At 49.0% G+C, this 16,408-nt stretch overlaps 1 protein-coding gene across 1 annotated transcript in view; it reads right to left on the bottom strand.

Annotated features, from left to right (window-relative positions):
- Positions 1 to 16,408, bottom strand: part of LOC119461118 (uncharacterized) — a 43,190-nt gene that overhangs the window by 15,482 nt on the left and 11,300 nt on the right. Inside the window, exons 2-5 of the mRNA XM_049672838.1 lie at positions 7,788 to 7,863; positions 6,226 to 6,391; positions 5,209 to 5,321; positions 2,568 to 2,715 (exon numbers count right to left, since the gene is read on the bottom strand). Coding sequence (XP_049528795.1) covers positions 2,568 to 2,715; positions 5,209 to 5,321; positions 6,226 to 6,391; positions 7,788 to 7,814 — 454 coding nt within the window. The 5' untranslated portion in view covers positions 7,815 to 7,863. The remainder of the gene's footprint in view (positions 1 to 2,567; positions 2,716 to 5,208; positions 5,322 to 6,225; positions 6,392 to 7,787; positions 7,864 to 16,408) is intronic.

The raw sequence follows: 16,408 nt of genomic DNA, 5'->3' as shown, positions 1-16,408 counted from the left end.
AGCGTAAAAACAGTTTTGTGAATATGGACCCCCTTTTTTGCCGAATGTGAATACTATATAAATTAAATTTCCAACTCAACAACCGACACGATGGCTTAACGACGATGGCGTTCAGCGGCTGAGCGCGAGGTCGTGGGTTCGATTACCGGCTGCAGTGACCGCGTGCCCATGTGTACGATTGCAAAAAAAAAAAAAAAAAAAAAAAAAATCTCACGTACTTAGTTCATGTACCCCAGGTAGACAGGTTAAATCCAGAGTCCCTTCACTGCTGCATATTTTATAAACGGATTGAGTCATTTGGACGTCGAGCACAGTGATTTATTCTTTAAAGTTGTACCTCAGTAGACCCGGTGAGATAGATGGCAATCTTGCGGCGAGTCCTTGCACTAGGGGAATTCCCTTTTGGCGCGTTCACTTGGGCGAACAGGGGCAGAAGCATGGCGCAGGACGTACCGAGAATACGACTATCCATGCTCCGCTGCTAGAGATTAGATGATTAGATTAGATCAGATTAGATGCTAGGGCCGTCAGGGATGGTGAAAATGTAGTATGTGACCCAAACAGTCTAGCATTCTCTGCGTGTCTAGTGGAACTGTTCCTATTTTTAGTAATGGCGCGACAGTGCCAACACGCATGCTCGCCCACTAGACCCCACTAGACTGCAGCACTGGCTAGCTTTTTAGTACTCCTGTTCGCCAATGTTCCTATTGGTCCGATGTTCCTTTTCGCGCCGTTGTTAGAACGTGCAGTTGTCTGGAATCTGAGGGCGTGAAAATGGTGAACGTGCTTTGGTGCGAGAGTACCTACTCCAAGATGATGATGTTGTTGGTGTTGTACGTCTTCATATGTTACTACTCTAAAGCTGTTGTCATGGTTGTCATTTTTGTAATTGTCGTCGTCGTCGTCGTCGTCGTCGTCGTCGTCGTTGTTGTTGTTGTTGTTGTTGTTGTTGTTGTTGTTGTTGTTGTTGTTGTTGTTGTTGTTGTTGTGTTGTTGTTGTTGTTGTTGTTGTTGTTGTTGTTGTTGTTGTTGTTGTTGTTGTTGTTGTTGTTGTTGTTGTTGTTGTTGTTGTTCATTTCCCTAAAAGAGCACTAGCAAACGAAGAGACAGAGAAGACACTCGAAAAACGACAATGCGAGCGCTGTGTCGTTGTCCGCGCCATGCTGGCGAAATGAATGCATACCAACTAGCTCAATTCAACTTACTTCTAAACTGAATGTGCCTTGCAAGTGGGCTATGGGATTTACATTCAGAAAACATGTCATTAGCGACAGTTACCTTCAGAGGCGAACTGAAGCTTCCATCCAAATAAAAAAAAACAACCGAACGACGAAAGATCAGAAGACTGAAAGGTCCAAAATTGCGTTTTTAACCGCAAGAGATTCAATGCAGCTTTGGTGCAGACGTCACAATGTAACGTTCACTGCCGATCCGGGCAGCATTACATGGTGCGTGCGTTGGAAAATGTGACGACTATTACACAAGGAACAAGCGTGTAGCGCGCACAAACAAACATGAAGAGATCACACTAAGACTGCAGACAACGACTGTCAAAACGCTGCAGCAAGCATACGCGCGCTGCGGGCGAAGGTACGTGCGGTCTATCGCTTCAACAGAAACTGAGCCGCGAATGCACGCGGCGCGCATGAGGTCAGAGCCGTTGGGTAAGAGACGGTTTGGGCAGAAGAAAAGTGCGCCCCCCCCCCCCCCCCCCCTCTTCCTCCGGCGCTGGCTTCCCGCTTCCTTGCTTGCGCGTGGGAGAGATAAGCTGCATTACAGTAGAACTTGATACATCACGGCAAGGAAGATTTTATCTATACGGAACCTCACGGCGAAGATCCGGTTGAAGTGTCCATATAATTGCTATCGCAATAAAAACAATCGAGCGACGAAATATCAGATGACTCAGATGATCTGAAAGATCAGAAGGTCCAAAATTGCGGTTTAAACCGCAACATATTCAATGCAGCTTTGGTGCAGACGTCACAACGTAACGTTAAGCCTGGTGTGACTCTTTGCCACCTACCTTTTAAGTGTTGAAGATTTGGTGAGTTGGTACTGCATTACGAACTTGATACAGCACGGTAAGGAATCAGAAGATACAGCCAATGTGCCAAAAGCAAGAAAGAGTGCGAACAGCAACAGCGCTCTTTCCTTGTTCTTTTTTTTTTCCCCTTGGCAGTATCTTTCGATTCCTTGCCTGGCTTCACAGCTCATTAGCGCGGAAAGCCACTCGAGCTCTTCCCACAGCACCTGAAGACTACAGACTTCGGTGCCCGACTTCAGATGCGCTGCACCTGGCTTAGTGCATGTGAAAGTGTGGTCAAGACTTGTGTCTTTTCTCTCTCTCTGTCTTTCTTCTCCTCCCCCATCCCGCTCCAAACACGTAGCAAACTGGATAAAGTCTAGTTAACCTCATTGCTTTTCCTTCGTCCCCTCTCTCTTTCTTCCTTGTCACGCTGTATCAAGTTCGTACTGCATTTTTAACAGCGCTTGGTAAGAATGCTTTCATTATTACACGCCGGTCACGTGTGGCTTGGTTCCTTCCAGCTCACAAGTGACCTTACCTTGTTCCGCTCTGCTGGCCGGCGTGTAGATCTCGGTCTGAACTCCGTGCGCTTCGAACGCCTTCAGGTAGCGTCGTGCCTGGTCCGACGAGTCGCCCACCAGGACGACTTTTGTGAATTGGGAGCCGAGCAGATCATCCGCTTCAACCTGTGCAAAGCACGTTGAAACCGTTTTAGCAGAGTTCCTTAAGGTTCCGCCGCACCTACAATGATGCATCGTAGCTTTAGGACTGTGAAATGCGGCTCTCGGAAGGAGAAATGGCAGTGCAGGTACGGGTGTCTAATGATAAGGAAGTTGAAAATTCACTTGATGGTATAATCTCGAAAGAATGTCCTGCTTATTTATTTTATTACTTTCATTTAACAACATGCTGCGGCAAAACATAATGCTTATTGATATTGGGCATACTTAAAACAGCAGTTAGTACTTTTTTATTGTTTAAAGTGTCATGGTCCCGACGTAGTTCTCCTGAGGCCGTGTTTGGAGCTTCGTGCGAAACTAAAGGATTACGAAATTTGTTAATTTACTTGATAAGTTGTGTAACCTTACTAGTCAATAGTGTAAACGCCCTATAAAAGTTTTCTCTAATTTATTATCGGATGACGATAGGAGCTACTGTAATTTGTCTATTGTCAAGCGAAGGAAATATTTTGGGAACCATGAACACTGAGCATCAGAATGTTTTGATAAATCAACGTGAGTGTTTAAAATGCCTTTTCTTTTTTGGATGATGCATCTTTAATTTGACGGTGCAAGCGAAATGCCGAATTTGGCATATGTCGCTGACTAGGTGCGTAAGCAATAACCGTTGAAGATTTCTGTGCTAGAACCAATTCAAACTCGTACGCTAAAAATTGCATCTGCGTTTATCGGAAACGCTACTGTCACATTTCATGTCAAACTTGCCAAGCTCTGACCTCAATGGTCTTCAATTTCGTATAGGAGAACTTCACCGTTTAGCGCACTTCGGTTTAGCGCACTTCGGTGCACTTCACCGTTTAGTGCACTTCGGCATGAAAGAAAGTTTTTCTCGTCGCTTGAGCGCCATGTTGATATCGAAGTCGAGGGGAACACGTTTTCGTAAAACAAAATCGCTGTCAAAAGTTCGTTATCCGTAGTGGGGCTACAAAACAGCTTTATTTGGAAAGGGCGAAGCTTACTATACACCTTTCTTTGAGGGCAGGTCTCTCTCTCTCGCTCTCTCTCCCTCAATTTTTCTTCTGTAGTTCAAAAAGAAAGAAAGAACTCACAATATAGTCAACAGAACAGATTTCTGACTTTGGGGACAAAATGGAAGGTCTTTTTCCCAGTTGTTCTAACAATTTTTTCTGGCTGTCAGTCGCCTAACAACTGTTCGCTGGGTGCACTGGAACTCTTTTCTGTACGTATGCATGAAGGCTGCTATGTTCTGAGCAAGCAAGGACAACATAGGGTAAATTACTTGTACTTACTAATTAAATTAAATAAATGATAAATTAATGGAAATGAAGTAGATGAAAAAACATTTATTTCATTCAATTAGTAAGTGTAAGTAATTTCCCTATGTTGTCCTTGGTGTCTGTGTTTGTTGGCTTCTTATGATATATTAATCATCCACTTGTACTACATCTCACTGCGCTACAACATGTGATGCAGTAAAGATCCACTACGAAGCTTCGTTGGAACCGTCATCTCACTGCACTAAACATGTGATGCAGTAAAGATCCACTACGAAGCTTCGTTGGAACCGGAGAGCGACAAAACGATTTACATTTCTCCTTAACGCAACCCCTCAACAGTGAAATAGTGGCTGTGATGTTCTGTTGCCGAGCACTCGGTCACGGGTGTGATTTCCTACTTGGGCATTTTTTTTTTGCGTTTTTGCACTCTTGGCCACGGCATATAACCCACGGCTGAACACGTGGTGCAAATCACCGTGCCTACGCATCCTTCCATTTATTTATTTTTTTACCTCCCTCAAAGCAAGAAAAGTACTCGCACTGGTTATTCTGACTAAACAGATTGAAGCAAATCTCGCTGCATTTAAGGTTAGAAAAGAATTAACTACGAGTACGTTGCATTAATATGAAGAACACAGGTATTAGTATGAATTCAAACAAGAGGTTCATCGGAGGACGGAGGCTTGAAGTGTTACAGCGACATTTCTTGTTCTACCACTCTCAATTGCGAATTATTATAAAAACAGTTAAATTCAAGCTTAATTCGCCAATGCGCCTGTGCCGTTTCAAATTACAACGACTTGGTTAATTCTGACTAATCTATTTTTTTTCTATACTGCACAGTACCTATATTCGAACGACTAAATTACTCAAGGTTGTGCTGTTTCACAAGTAGCCTTCAAGCAGTCTGCTGGTGCGGGTTTAACAAGCGGCGACCCCACAGTGTCAAACTAGATAGTACCGTTCACATATTCACCATTCTCACACAAGATTCGCGTCAATCGAAGCATGACTATCACTGTTACCGCCACTACCTTTTCAGGCGTTGAACGAACGATCATAATGCGTTCGCCATAATTTATGCAGTTTCTGTTTCAATTTCAACTTTCCCGTCTGACTAAGCTTTAACGTGCGCATAGGACAATGAAAAATGACCCCCACCCGCAACCCCCCCCCCCCCCCCCATTCCCGAAATGCTTACGCTTCTTAGTGCTTGCAGGAGAACGTCGCTTGTCTTGAGGTAATCCTGTTCCGATGATGCTTCGCCAGGAGTGACGCTGGACAATCCATCGAAGCCACACGCATACCTGGCATCTGTTGCGAATGCAAGAATAAGAACTCAGACTCACCTTACGCAAGATTCTCTTGCAAGCGCCATGAGTAGAATTTGCACCACAAAGCGAAATTTTGTATACTTAGGCCTTCGCATTGAATCTAGTCATGATATCGTCACTCCTTGAAGGGATTAAACTAATATTCAGTTGTATATTCAGTGGCGTATAGGGTCGTCGACTGTTAGAGAAATACACGTCATTAGTACTCAAGCTCTCATAACAGCTTCAACGTGGCATGAAATCCGGCAGACTAATTCAATTCGTTAGTAATATCCGCATTATGCGTGTAGTCCTCATTAGGCGTCGTATGCGGCACATCTTCAGCACAAGGTGCACAAAATACTCGTTACAAAGGGTTGGATGCTAATGACGTATTCCCCATAGGAAGTGATCAACCCTGTTAAGTCGGCCATAAAACTTTACCGGATACGGAATTCGCGAAAAAAAAAAACTGAATTCCCTCGAAGCCTTCGAAGTCAAGGCACATAATTTTATTTTTAAATATTCAGTGTGCAGTTGCCGTTGCGGGCATACATGGTTATCCCTCAACTTAGGATTGTCCATGCCTCAACAGGATAAACATCTACATTTTGCGGAACCTGCGTCCTGCAAATTGTGTAGTTTACTGTACATGTTACACATGCAGCTGGAACGAACAGTTCGCTTCGAGGTTGAGACTGGCGAAATAAGTTTTCCAATTCTTAAGGATAGGACACAATTAGCATTCCAGCACTGATTATAGCTCAATATTAATACGGTGTACGGCAGGATATTGTTTATCAATATGTGCGCAGCGAACCCGTCGCATCAAGCATTCTTTTCCTATGCAAATGAAAAGTTGATGAACTCGCGTTAGCTTGAATAAACCGCGCCGCACTACATACCGACGGTGGGGCCACCAGTAGAGCGCCTTTCTCTGCCGACAGCGCTGATGATGGACCCCAGCTGGTAGCTTAAGAAAACCGAGCCCAGGACGCAGAGTGAGAGCAGCAGGGTCAGTTCCTGCACTGACCGCAGCCGCGGAATGCACGCGACACCTCTGCCCAGCATCTGGAAGTCACAGAATGGGAAGCGTGTAAACGACATTGATGTCGGCGATGCAAGGTGAGATTATTAAGGCTTTCGTCTCATTAGTCAGTCCACCTCGAGGCGAAAACGCGTCGACGACGCGAAAGGTACAAAAAAGGCTACGAACCCTCTCTACCTTTGGTGGCAGTCGAACCCACCACCTTTGGTAGTAATTAAGGCGAAGTGAATGAAGTGCACGGGTAATTAAGATAGAGTTAATTAAGGCACTCGAACCCACAACCTTGGTTGGGAATCGAACCCTCTACCTTTGGAATTGAGAGGGATGACTAAGCGAAGTACACTAAGCGAATTAAGGGGGATGTGTACGTCGTGTGTCCGTCTTTAATGCATGGACACTCGGGCTTTCGCCTTCAAGTCGTCTTAGGGATAACATAAGAGACCCTGTGAATTTTTTTCTGCAATTACCACTGGATAATTAAAGCCTGGTGGAAAGTAAATAAATATAGGTTACAATGGGTTACACACATCGCAATACAAATTAAGTACAGACTGAGGCAAGTGAAAATAAATAGCACGAAACGAAACACATTTCAATGACACGCACAAGGAGGAAAAGAGCCTACATTACGCTAAATGAGATGTTATTGCAGGTTGTAGGACTGAATTGTTTGTTAAACCATTCAACTCACTGACAGTTTGCGGAAGGAAATAAGATTCGAAACGCTAGTTTTTGGTTCTAAAAGGTGTTACTGCCAGCCCGTGCCTGTGCCCTGTGGGGAGAAAAGAATATATTTTTTGTGATGTCAGTTTTATCGTGTTCTTTAAATGATTGGTATAGAAATTTTACTTTAGACTTTCGATTTCTTCGCGCTAAGGGTTCAAGTTTACATATTTCTAATAGCTATGTCATCGATATGTGTCCGAAATTATTGTAACTAAAGTGAATAGTCTTCTTTTGCACTGGTTGAAGTTTATCTAGGTAATTTTTAGTGCACGGGTCCTAGATTATACAAGCCTAGTCTAACATAGGTAGAATTACAAATTTATAGGCAGGAAGTCTGTGATGTTGGTGTCTCAAAACTTACTCACTTGTGTCTGCACAACATGCAATAGAACTGTTGTTAACTACAATGGCAACTAACTAAAGCTGCGATAACTAACAGGGAACGCGAATGCCAACACTCCATAGCGATAATACGCTACTGATCAGACAGGGGCCAGAACACCCGGAGCGTTCGATTGCAGTTAGTCGTTCGTCAAGCATGTCATCGTAAAAAAACTAGAGAAATCAGCAGCAAATGCTAAGGGCAGTATTGATCAGAGGTGCCGATGGCCTCTATAGGTGCTCAGAAGGCAACAACGCATGCGCTTGCAGTACTGTATAAAGTGTTGTGAAAACGAAATGGTGCTTCCTTACCGGTTTCATTTTTGCTTTCGGCTTCATGTAGACCGCCAACTGCTATGCCGTAATCTAAGTTGTGAGAAAAGGCCGCCTGTAATGAAAAAAAAAACAATTTTTAGTTTGCTTATTTAATTATATTGTGCAAGTTAAACAAAAAAAGAATGCCGGGCACTATAGTTAACCGTTCGCTAATCGTTGACTATTTTGCCAAGAGCTAGCACGCTCGAGATTACTATATCTATGCAGCAGGACTTTGTCAAGAACGAAACTTTGTGCTAAGCGCTCTTTTCAGTGTCTTTAAGTGGACATTGTCTATCGCTAAAACCGTCGTGAATCGAAGGATATTGACGCCACGCCGATTGAAGTGAACGCGTAATCTTTTTTAAGCTTTATCACGTAGTCCAGCCTACACAGCCACATTTAGTGCACAGTCTTACACGTAAAGAGCGCGTCTACAGCCTTGATTGCTTTCTGCCTAACAGACTATTAAGCAATCTTCTACTCCCTTTTCATCCAACAGAACTGACTTTTTTTTTGCGCCTTTTAGAATTGCGCACATAAGTCCTTCACTATCTATGCATGACTGCTGGTGCTGAGACAGATAAATCTGCCACCATTTCTCTGTGCAGCGCCGTCACTGGCTTTAGACTTTCTTCAACCAACAGGTATTGCTTGTAAATGCTATAATAGGCGTGATTGTATACCAAGGCCTGCACAAGGGGTAAGGCATCAGCATCGTTAAAGCCATGTAGGTGGTTAGAGACCCACCAAAACATATGCTGGTTTTGGTTACTTTAGGGGGTGAGTTGCCGAAGTGTATGCGTCCCTTTGGCATTGGTTTATAAAATGAAGTCAAGCACCCTATACGGATGATTCCCGTGGAGCTAGTTTGGCATCTATTGCGATGGTAGATCTGTTTGCCCACGAGCGTGTTTTGTGACAAGCAGCTCCGACTTCGTAGGGGAGCGTATGAGACCCCCACGCCGGGCGTATTGCTTGGTGGTTTTAGCTGCTTTCCGCAAATGGGTTTCAGCGTGTCTGGGGAAGCTTGCCGTTACCCATACAGTAATATTGTCTACATAAAGAGCGCGATGAACATGCAAGATCTGATCGAGGTGTGGCGTCTGGCTATGATTCGCGAGCGTTTTGCGCCGTCATACCGTGAGTGTCGAAGCGGCATGAAGACGCCGCGATGTCGAAACGCCCGGGAGACGCGCTGCACCTTCGGAAGCACGGATATGGGTCAATCGCTGGCACGTAGACAACGAGACGGCAGAAGAACGGGCGCACCGAGTCTTAGTGGACGATTCAGCAGATGAAACATCGTTCATATTTCACAAGATGTCCTTGTGCGTACTGGTGCGTGACTCACGTGGCAGTTCAGGGGATGGCATGTGCTACAATAGATGGTTGCTCGCTGCTTAGGAATGAACCAAATGAGTAAACATGGCATAGACCATGAACAGGACCAACGGACAAAAGAATCCCTAAAGGACAAACGGATCGAATATAGAGACACCAAGAGCGACACCGACATGTCGATGCACTGAAACACCACCTATGTTTTCGCATATCCATCGCTTAAGTGTCCATGTAGAGCCTCTCCCCCCCCCCCCCCCCCCGTTTTTTTTTCTTTTCTGCTTTTTTTTTTGCGTGCAGCCATAAATTCAAATTTTAATACATCTTGCTGTTTTTCTTTCACACTTGCAGTCTTTTTTTCTGGCTTATATAAGAAATTACATTTTCATGGCACAATGCTGACTAGCCAGTTTTCCAATCGGAAGAAGAAGAGGTGCAAAAAACAGCACGCGCATCACGCGCACAACGAGCGCCTTGCACCGCATGCTGAAGCGTTCGACAGGCCTCCATTTCTTCGTTGGCTCCGGTACCGACTGACGTCTCTCTACGTTCCTTTCGGACGAGGCTAAACCGACGGACAAGACCAGACAGCCAGGCGAGCAGCCCTACACGACTGTAGTGCCAAAGAAAGAAGATCAAGTGTCGAACATGGTCCACGACCCTTCGCAGGTAGTTGCTGCCGGCTATCGCGCAAGGCTCGTGCAGGAGAAACCGGTCACCGGGTTTCTGGGTGCAACAACGTCAGAGGACGTCGCCGTATCGAAATCAACCAAAACGATATCGACGAAGAACGCGACGCTTAGGGACTTCACCACCACGGCTTCTCGACGAACTGGGAACGCGGTAGTTTCCACGTCACTCGAAAACGACGTGGATGATGCCGACGAAGCCGGACCTGCGCGTGAAGCTTCCTCCACGAGGCGAATCCACGCGGAAACCTCTAAAGGCAACGCCGACTCGAACGCGACCAGGGAGAAGACAGCGAAGCCGGCGTCGCCCTCGGACCCCACCGCTACAATTTCTCGGAAGGCACGAAAACCCCCGGAAGCACCGCCACCGGAAAAGTACACGGACGACGGCGGCGCCAGATATGCTCACGAGGTTTCCTCCGCGAGGCGGGCCAATGCGACAACCTGTAAAGGCGTCGCCGACCCGAACTCTACCAGGACGAGGTCCGCGGTACCGGCGACGCCCGCAGATACCACCGTCACGATTCCGCACAAGGCGAGAGAAGCCCCAGATGCATTGCCACCGGAAAAGTACATGGACGACGGTGGCACCACATATGCTCACGAGGTTTCCTCCGCGTGGCGGACCCATGCGTCAACCTGTAAAGGCGTCGCCAACTCAAACGCCACCAGGGACATGTCAGCGATGCCCGCGATGTCCAAGAACGCCACCACCGTGACTTCGCGGGGAGCGAGAAAGACCTCGCCACCACCAAACTTGTTCAATGATGGCGACGCCGGAATTGCGGGTGAGGCTTCCTCCGCGAGGACGACGCCTGCGGGAGCGTCCGAAGACGTCACTCACTCCCACGTTTCCAGGGAAGGGTCAGCGAAGCCGGTGACGCCCACGATCGCTACCGCCGCAACGACGTGGTGGACCGGACAAGTTGTCGATGACCCACGGCCGAAGAACGCAAACAACCGTCAAGCGAGGCCCCGAAATGGGGCTGGAGCAGAACCCGAGCACTGGGGTCCTCGTCGTCGCTGGGGCTTCGAGCCATCAGCATTGTTCAGGGCGCCGCCTCAGTGCCGGCAGCGGTGGAGGTGCGAGGAAGCAGAGGGACAACAGCGGCGACAGGTGCCGGGACGCGCCCAACGGCGTCTGCGACCTGCCGCCGACGACCAAGGCGACAAGAAGTAAGGAGACCGACGCTGCGGCAGCGCTTCCGGTGGCAGCCGCAGAAGGAAGAAGCGCAAAACCATGAGCCTCCCGAGCAGGGCGAAGTGTGTCTTAACCAGGGGCGACGTAGGCACCGAGCGCTCCACCAAGTGCCGCGTGCGCGCCAATAGACATTCGCCATTGAGCTTTGTTGCAAGAGGCGCAGTTCGCGTGGCGCATCGTCGCCTGTACGAGGAATTGACGTCTTCTATGCAGCACCGCCCCTATGGCGGTTTATATGCGGAATTTATGCACAGCGCAGTACATGTCGTTCGCAAGCCTCCTGCGTTAGTGGGAAGACGCGGAGACTTGGGATGCAAATTCTGCGTCTAATTGGCGTTATTTGATTGTTTATAAAGCATTTATATAGCTGGCTGCCTTGCTGTCCGAGTGATTTCTTTAGAATATGGGGGCAACCTCGTTCGCCCTCAGAAATCAAACGAATGTTATTGCGATAGCAGTAATATTCAATAGCATGATTAAACTGACTCGCCAATGTGCTTTCAATGTGACGCCCCTGAAGACCCGAAACATGTTCTGTGTGACTGCTGCCGCTACGTGTCAGACTGTCTTTAAAGGCGACATTACACCTTAAACAGGGCTCAAGCTTGGAAATGCGGAATATTCTCGGCTCATGGCAAAGCACCACCTGCGCGTTACGCGCCACGAAAGCGCTGCTAACGTTCTTCGCCGGCCACGAGCCTTAACGAAACTATAGTGTAATATGTGTGTGCGTGTGACTATGTACTGTTGAATGTTTATCACTGTATATATCATAATCACCCAGCACCTGGAGTAGCATGTCAGGCGAATAGCCAGGCTAACATCTCCAGCATCTCATTAAAGCATCTCTGTTTCAAGGTCGCGTTGTGAGGTACAGAAACTAGGGTACAGAACAGTGTTATTATATGGCTTGCTGCAACTGAGCGTGTTTTGTGACGACTAGCAGCTCCGACTTAGTAGGAGAGCGTGTGAGACTTCCACGCCGGGCGTATTGTTCTGTGGTGGTAACTGCTTTCTGCAAATGGGGTTTAAGCGTGTCTGAGGAAGCTTGTCGTGGCTCATACGTTGATTTCGTCTGCATAAATAGTGCAATGAACATGCGAGATCTGATCGAGGTGGGGCACCTGGCTGTGATTCGCGAGCGTTTTGCGCCGTCATACCATGAGAGTCCAACGGCGATGAAATCGTCGCCGCGCGCCGTACGCTGTGTGTACGAGTCAAAGGGTACGAGTGTGAGCCGGCAATCGCGGCTCATTGTAGCGCACGCGAGGGAGGAAGGCAGGCCGGAAGCGCGTGGTCTTCTTTCGCGCGCGAGGCACGGGGGCGAGACAGAAGGGAAGAAGAGTGGGGGAGGGAGGGGGTGCGTTCTGCTCTGTCGGCTGCTGCTCACTGTGCGGCGGCGCGGTCTTGAAAGCGATCTGTGATGTTTGTGAAGTTCGCGCCCGCGCAGGCCTCATCTTCAGAGCGATCTGCGATGGGGACAAAGTGCATGCGCCGAGTGCCGGTAGCTTCGTATGCGCTGTGCTTTCGACGCTTAGTTCGCGTTGAAGCGAGACGAGAGACTGTGCGAAGGTCAATTTGTCCGCTGATGATGGCGCGCTTTCTCACTCTAGCGTTTTCACAGAAAGTTGCCGCGGTCATTGAGCGAGATTTGTTCATGTTTACCTGTACGCTCGTGACACCGTGCTTGTCTATTTAGTTAGTGCGCGAATGTTTACAACTTTATACGGCCCATTAAACTACTATCCTTGCTTCGTATAGATCTCTACTAATTCGCTATCGCAATCGATGCTTCGCCGTTCGGGTGAAACTGCGAGTTCTTTAGATGTTCACTGAGGTTAATAATCTTGCGTTAAACCCTCGTTCAGAGGAATTGGTTGTATGACGAATGTTAAATGTGGATTGTTTGAGTCAATTTTTTGTTGTTTATTTAGATATTCTATACAAACCCTTAATTATAGTCTAATTTTCTTATCTCTAACATTTAATCTCGGACTCCTCATAGTACGCCCATTTGCTCTTTTCATATTGAGGTTAGTAGGAGACTAGTTTCAAGCGGGGTTTCCTTTTAAGCTTTTAACGCGATAGCAGACTCGCATAAAATTTTAAGGCGAAAGCCTTAAATGCCTCATCAGACGGTGGCCTTGAAAACGCGGTGTGTGGTACAGAAAGTCATGTGAGCTAGCCTCGCGGAGAAACGGGCTCGTGCCACTGATCGCTCGTTCATCGTCTTCTTCCACAGCTGGCTCCCATGGCGCTCATCATGCCTAAAAAAGGCAAAGTTAATTGAGATAGAGGTAATTATGTCACTCGAACTCACGACCTTCGGTGGGAGTCGAAGCTTCGAGCTTATGTGGGAGACAAGCTCACGACCGTTGGTGTTAAGACGAAGTTAATTAAGGCACAGTCAGTTTATATTAAGCTAATTAAGGCAGTCAAACCCACGATCTTTGGTGTTAATCAGGGCGAAGTTAATAAAGGCACAGTTAACTAAGGTAGCGTAAGTTAAGGCACTCGAACCCACTATTTTTGGTGAAAGAAAACAAGTAATAAGAAGTAACAACGCATCATGCCAGCGATCACACACTACCCCTCGAGCCCGCGAATACACGCAATGTGCCTCGAGCGGCCAGTCGCGCGGCAATTTTGCATCTATTCGCGGGCCTCTTTCACGCTCGGAGAAACACTTTTAAGGCGAAAGCTTAGATCTCTGTTTCAAGGTCGATCTATGTGAGGTACAGAAACTAGGGTACACAGCAGTCTTATATGGCTTGCTGCAACTGAGCGTGTTTTGTGACGACTAGCAGCTCCGACTTGGTAGGAGAGGGTGTGAGACTTCTGCAAATGGGTTTCAGCGGGTCTGAGGAAGCTTGTCGTTACCCATACAGTAATATTGTCTACATAAAGAGCGCGATGAACATGCGAGACCTGATCGAAGTGGGGCACCTGGCTATGATTCGCGAGCGTTTTGCGCCGTCATACCATGAGTGTAGAAGCGCACGAAGACGCCGCGCTGTCGAAACACCCGAGAGACGCGCTGCGCGTTCGGAAGCTCGGAGAGGGGCGAGTCGCTGGCACGTCGAAAACGAGGCGGCTGAAGAACGGGCGCAACGAGTCGCGGGCTATTCAGTAGATGAAACATCGAGCATACTTCACAAGATGTCTTTTTTGCGTACCAGTGCGCGAATCACGTCACACTTCAGCGGAGGGCATGTGCCACAATCGGTGGCCGCTTGGTGCTTAGGAACCAGAATGAGTAAACATTACGTGGACCATGAACAGGATCAATGGGCAAATGGATCCCTAAAGGACAAACGGAACAGTGACTCCGAAAACACGTAGAGGCACTGAAACACCACCTATATTTTCGCATATCCCTCGGTCAAGTGTTCCATATAGAACTCTACCCCCGCCTCCCCCCCCCCTTTTCATTTCTTTTTCCTTACAGCCTTAAGTTTAAATTTTAATGTTCCTTTTTTATGTCTTTCACGCTTGCAGTTGTTTTTTTTTTCTGCCTTACCTAATGAATTGCATTTTAAGGGTAGAAGATTGACCAACCAGTTTTCCAACTAGAAGAAGAAGAGGTGCAAAAACCAGCACGCGCATCACGCGCACAACGAGCGCCTTGCACAGCACGCTGAAGTGTTCTACAGGCCGCCATTTCTTCGTTGGCTCTGGTCCCGACTGACGTCCCTCAACGCTACTTTCGAACGAGGCTAAAGCGACGGACAGACGAGACAACCCGGTGAGCAGCCCTACGCGACCGCACTACCGAAGAAAGAAGACCAAGTGTCGAACATGGTCCACGACCCTTCGCTCAGCGGCACCCAGCAGCAGCAGCCAGTTGGTGCTGGCTATGGCACAAGGCTCGTCACCGGGTTGATGGGTGCAACAAGGTCAGAGGACGTCGCCGTATCGAAATCAACCAAAACGAGATCGGCGAAGAAGGCCACGCTTAGGGACTTCGCCACCACGGCTTCTCGACTAACCGGGAACGCGGTAGTTGCCACGTCACTCGAAAACGACGTGTACGATGCCGACGGAGCGGAGCGGTACTCGTGCATGTGGTTTCCTACGCGAGGCGGATGCTTGCGGAAAGCTCTGAAGGTGCCGCCGACTCGAAAGCTACCAGGGCGAGGTCCTCGAAGCCGGCGACGCCCGCAAAATGACACCGCCACAATTCCACGGAAGGCGAGAAAATTCCCAGAAACCGCGCCTCCGAAAAAGTACATGGACGACGGTGGCGCGAGATATGCTCACGGGGTGTCCTCCGCGACGCGGACCCATGCGACAACCTGTACAGGCGTCGCCGTCCCGAACTCTACCAGGGCAAGGTCCGCGAAGCCGGTGATGCCCGCAGATGCCACCGCCACGACGGCGCGGAAGGCGAGAAAAGACCAAGAAGCAGCGCCACCGGGAAAGTACATGGACGACGGCGGCGCCAGATATGCTCACGAGGTGTCCTCCGCGACGCGGACCCATGCGACAACCTGTACAGGCATCGCCGTCCCGAACTCTACCAGGGAGAGGTCCGCGAAGGAAGCGACGCCCGCAGATGCCACCGGCACGACGGCGCGGAAGGCGAGAAAAGCCCAAGAAGCAGCGCCACCGGGAAAGTACATGGACGACGGCGGCGCCAGATATGCTCACGAGGTGTCCTCCGCGACGCGGACCCATGCGACAACCTGTACAGGCGTCGCCGTCTCGAACTCTACCAGGGCGAGGTCCGCGAAGCCGGCGATGCCCGCAGATGCCACCGCCACGATTCCGCGGAAGGCGAGAAAATCCCCAGAAACCGCGCCTCCGAAAAAGTACATGGACGACGGCGGCGCGAGATATGCTCACGAGGTGTCCTCCGCGACGCGGACCCATGCGACAACCTGTACCATAGCCTCCTCGAGGCTATGCCTGTACAGGCGTCGCCGTCCCGAACTCTACCAGGGCGAGGTCCGCGAAGCAGGCGATGCCCGCAGATGCTACCGCCACGACGGCGCGGAAGGCGAGAAAAGACCAAGAAACAGCGCCACTGGGAAAGTACATGGACGACGGCGGCGCCAGATATGCTCACGAGGTGTCCTCCGCGACGCGGACCCATGCGACAACCTGTACACGCGTCGCCGTCTCGAACTCTACCAGGGCGAGGTCCGCGAAGCCGGCGATGCCCGCAGATGCCACCGCCACGATTCCGCGGAAGGCGAGAAAATCCCCAGAAACCGCGCCTCCGAAAAAGTACATGGACGACGGCGGCGCGAGATATGCTCACGAGGTGTCCTCCGCGACGCGGACCCATGCGACAACCTGTACCATAGCCTCCTCGAGGCTATGCCTGTACAGGCGTCGCCGTCCCGAACTCTACCAGGGCGAGGTCCGCGAAGCAGGCGATGCCC

The sequence above is a fragment of the Dermacentor silvarum genome, chromosome 8, assembly GCF_013339745.2.
Source record: "Dermacentor silvarum isolate Dsil-2018 chromosome 8, BIME_Dsil_1.4, whole genome shotgun sequence".
NCBI lineage: Eukaryota > Metazoa > Arthropoda > Arachnida > Ixodida > Ixodidae > Dermacentor > Dermacentor silvarum.
The sequence above is the reverse complement of the archived record's forward strand: the minus strand, read 5'-3'. Positions and strand labels throughout refer to the sequence as shown.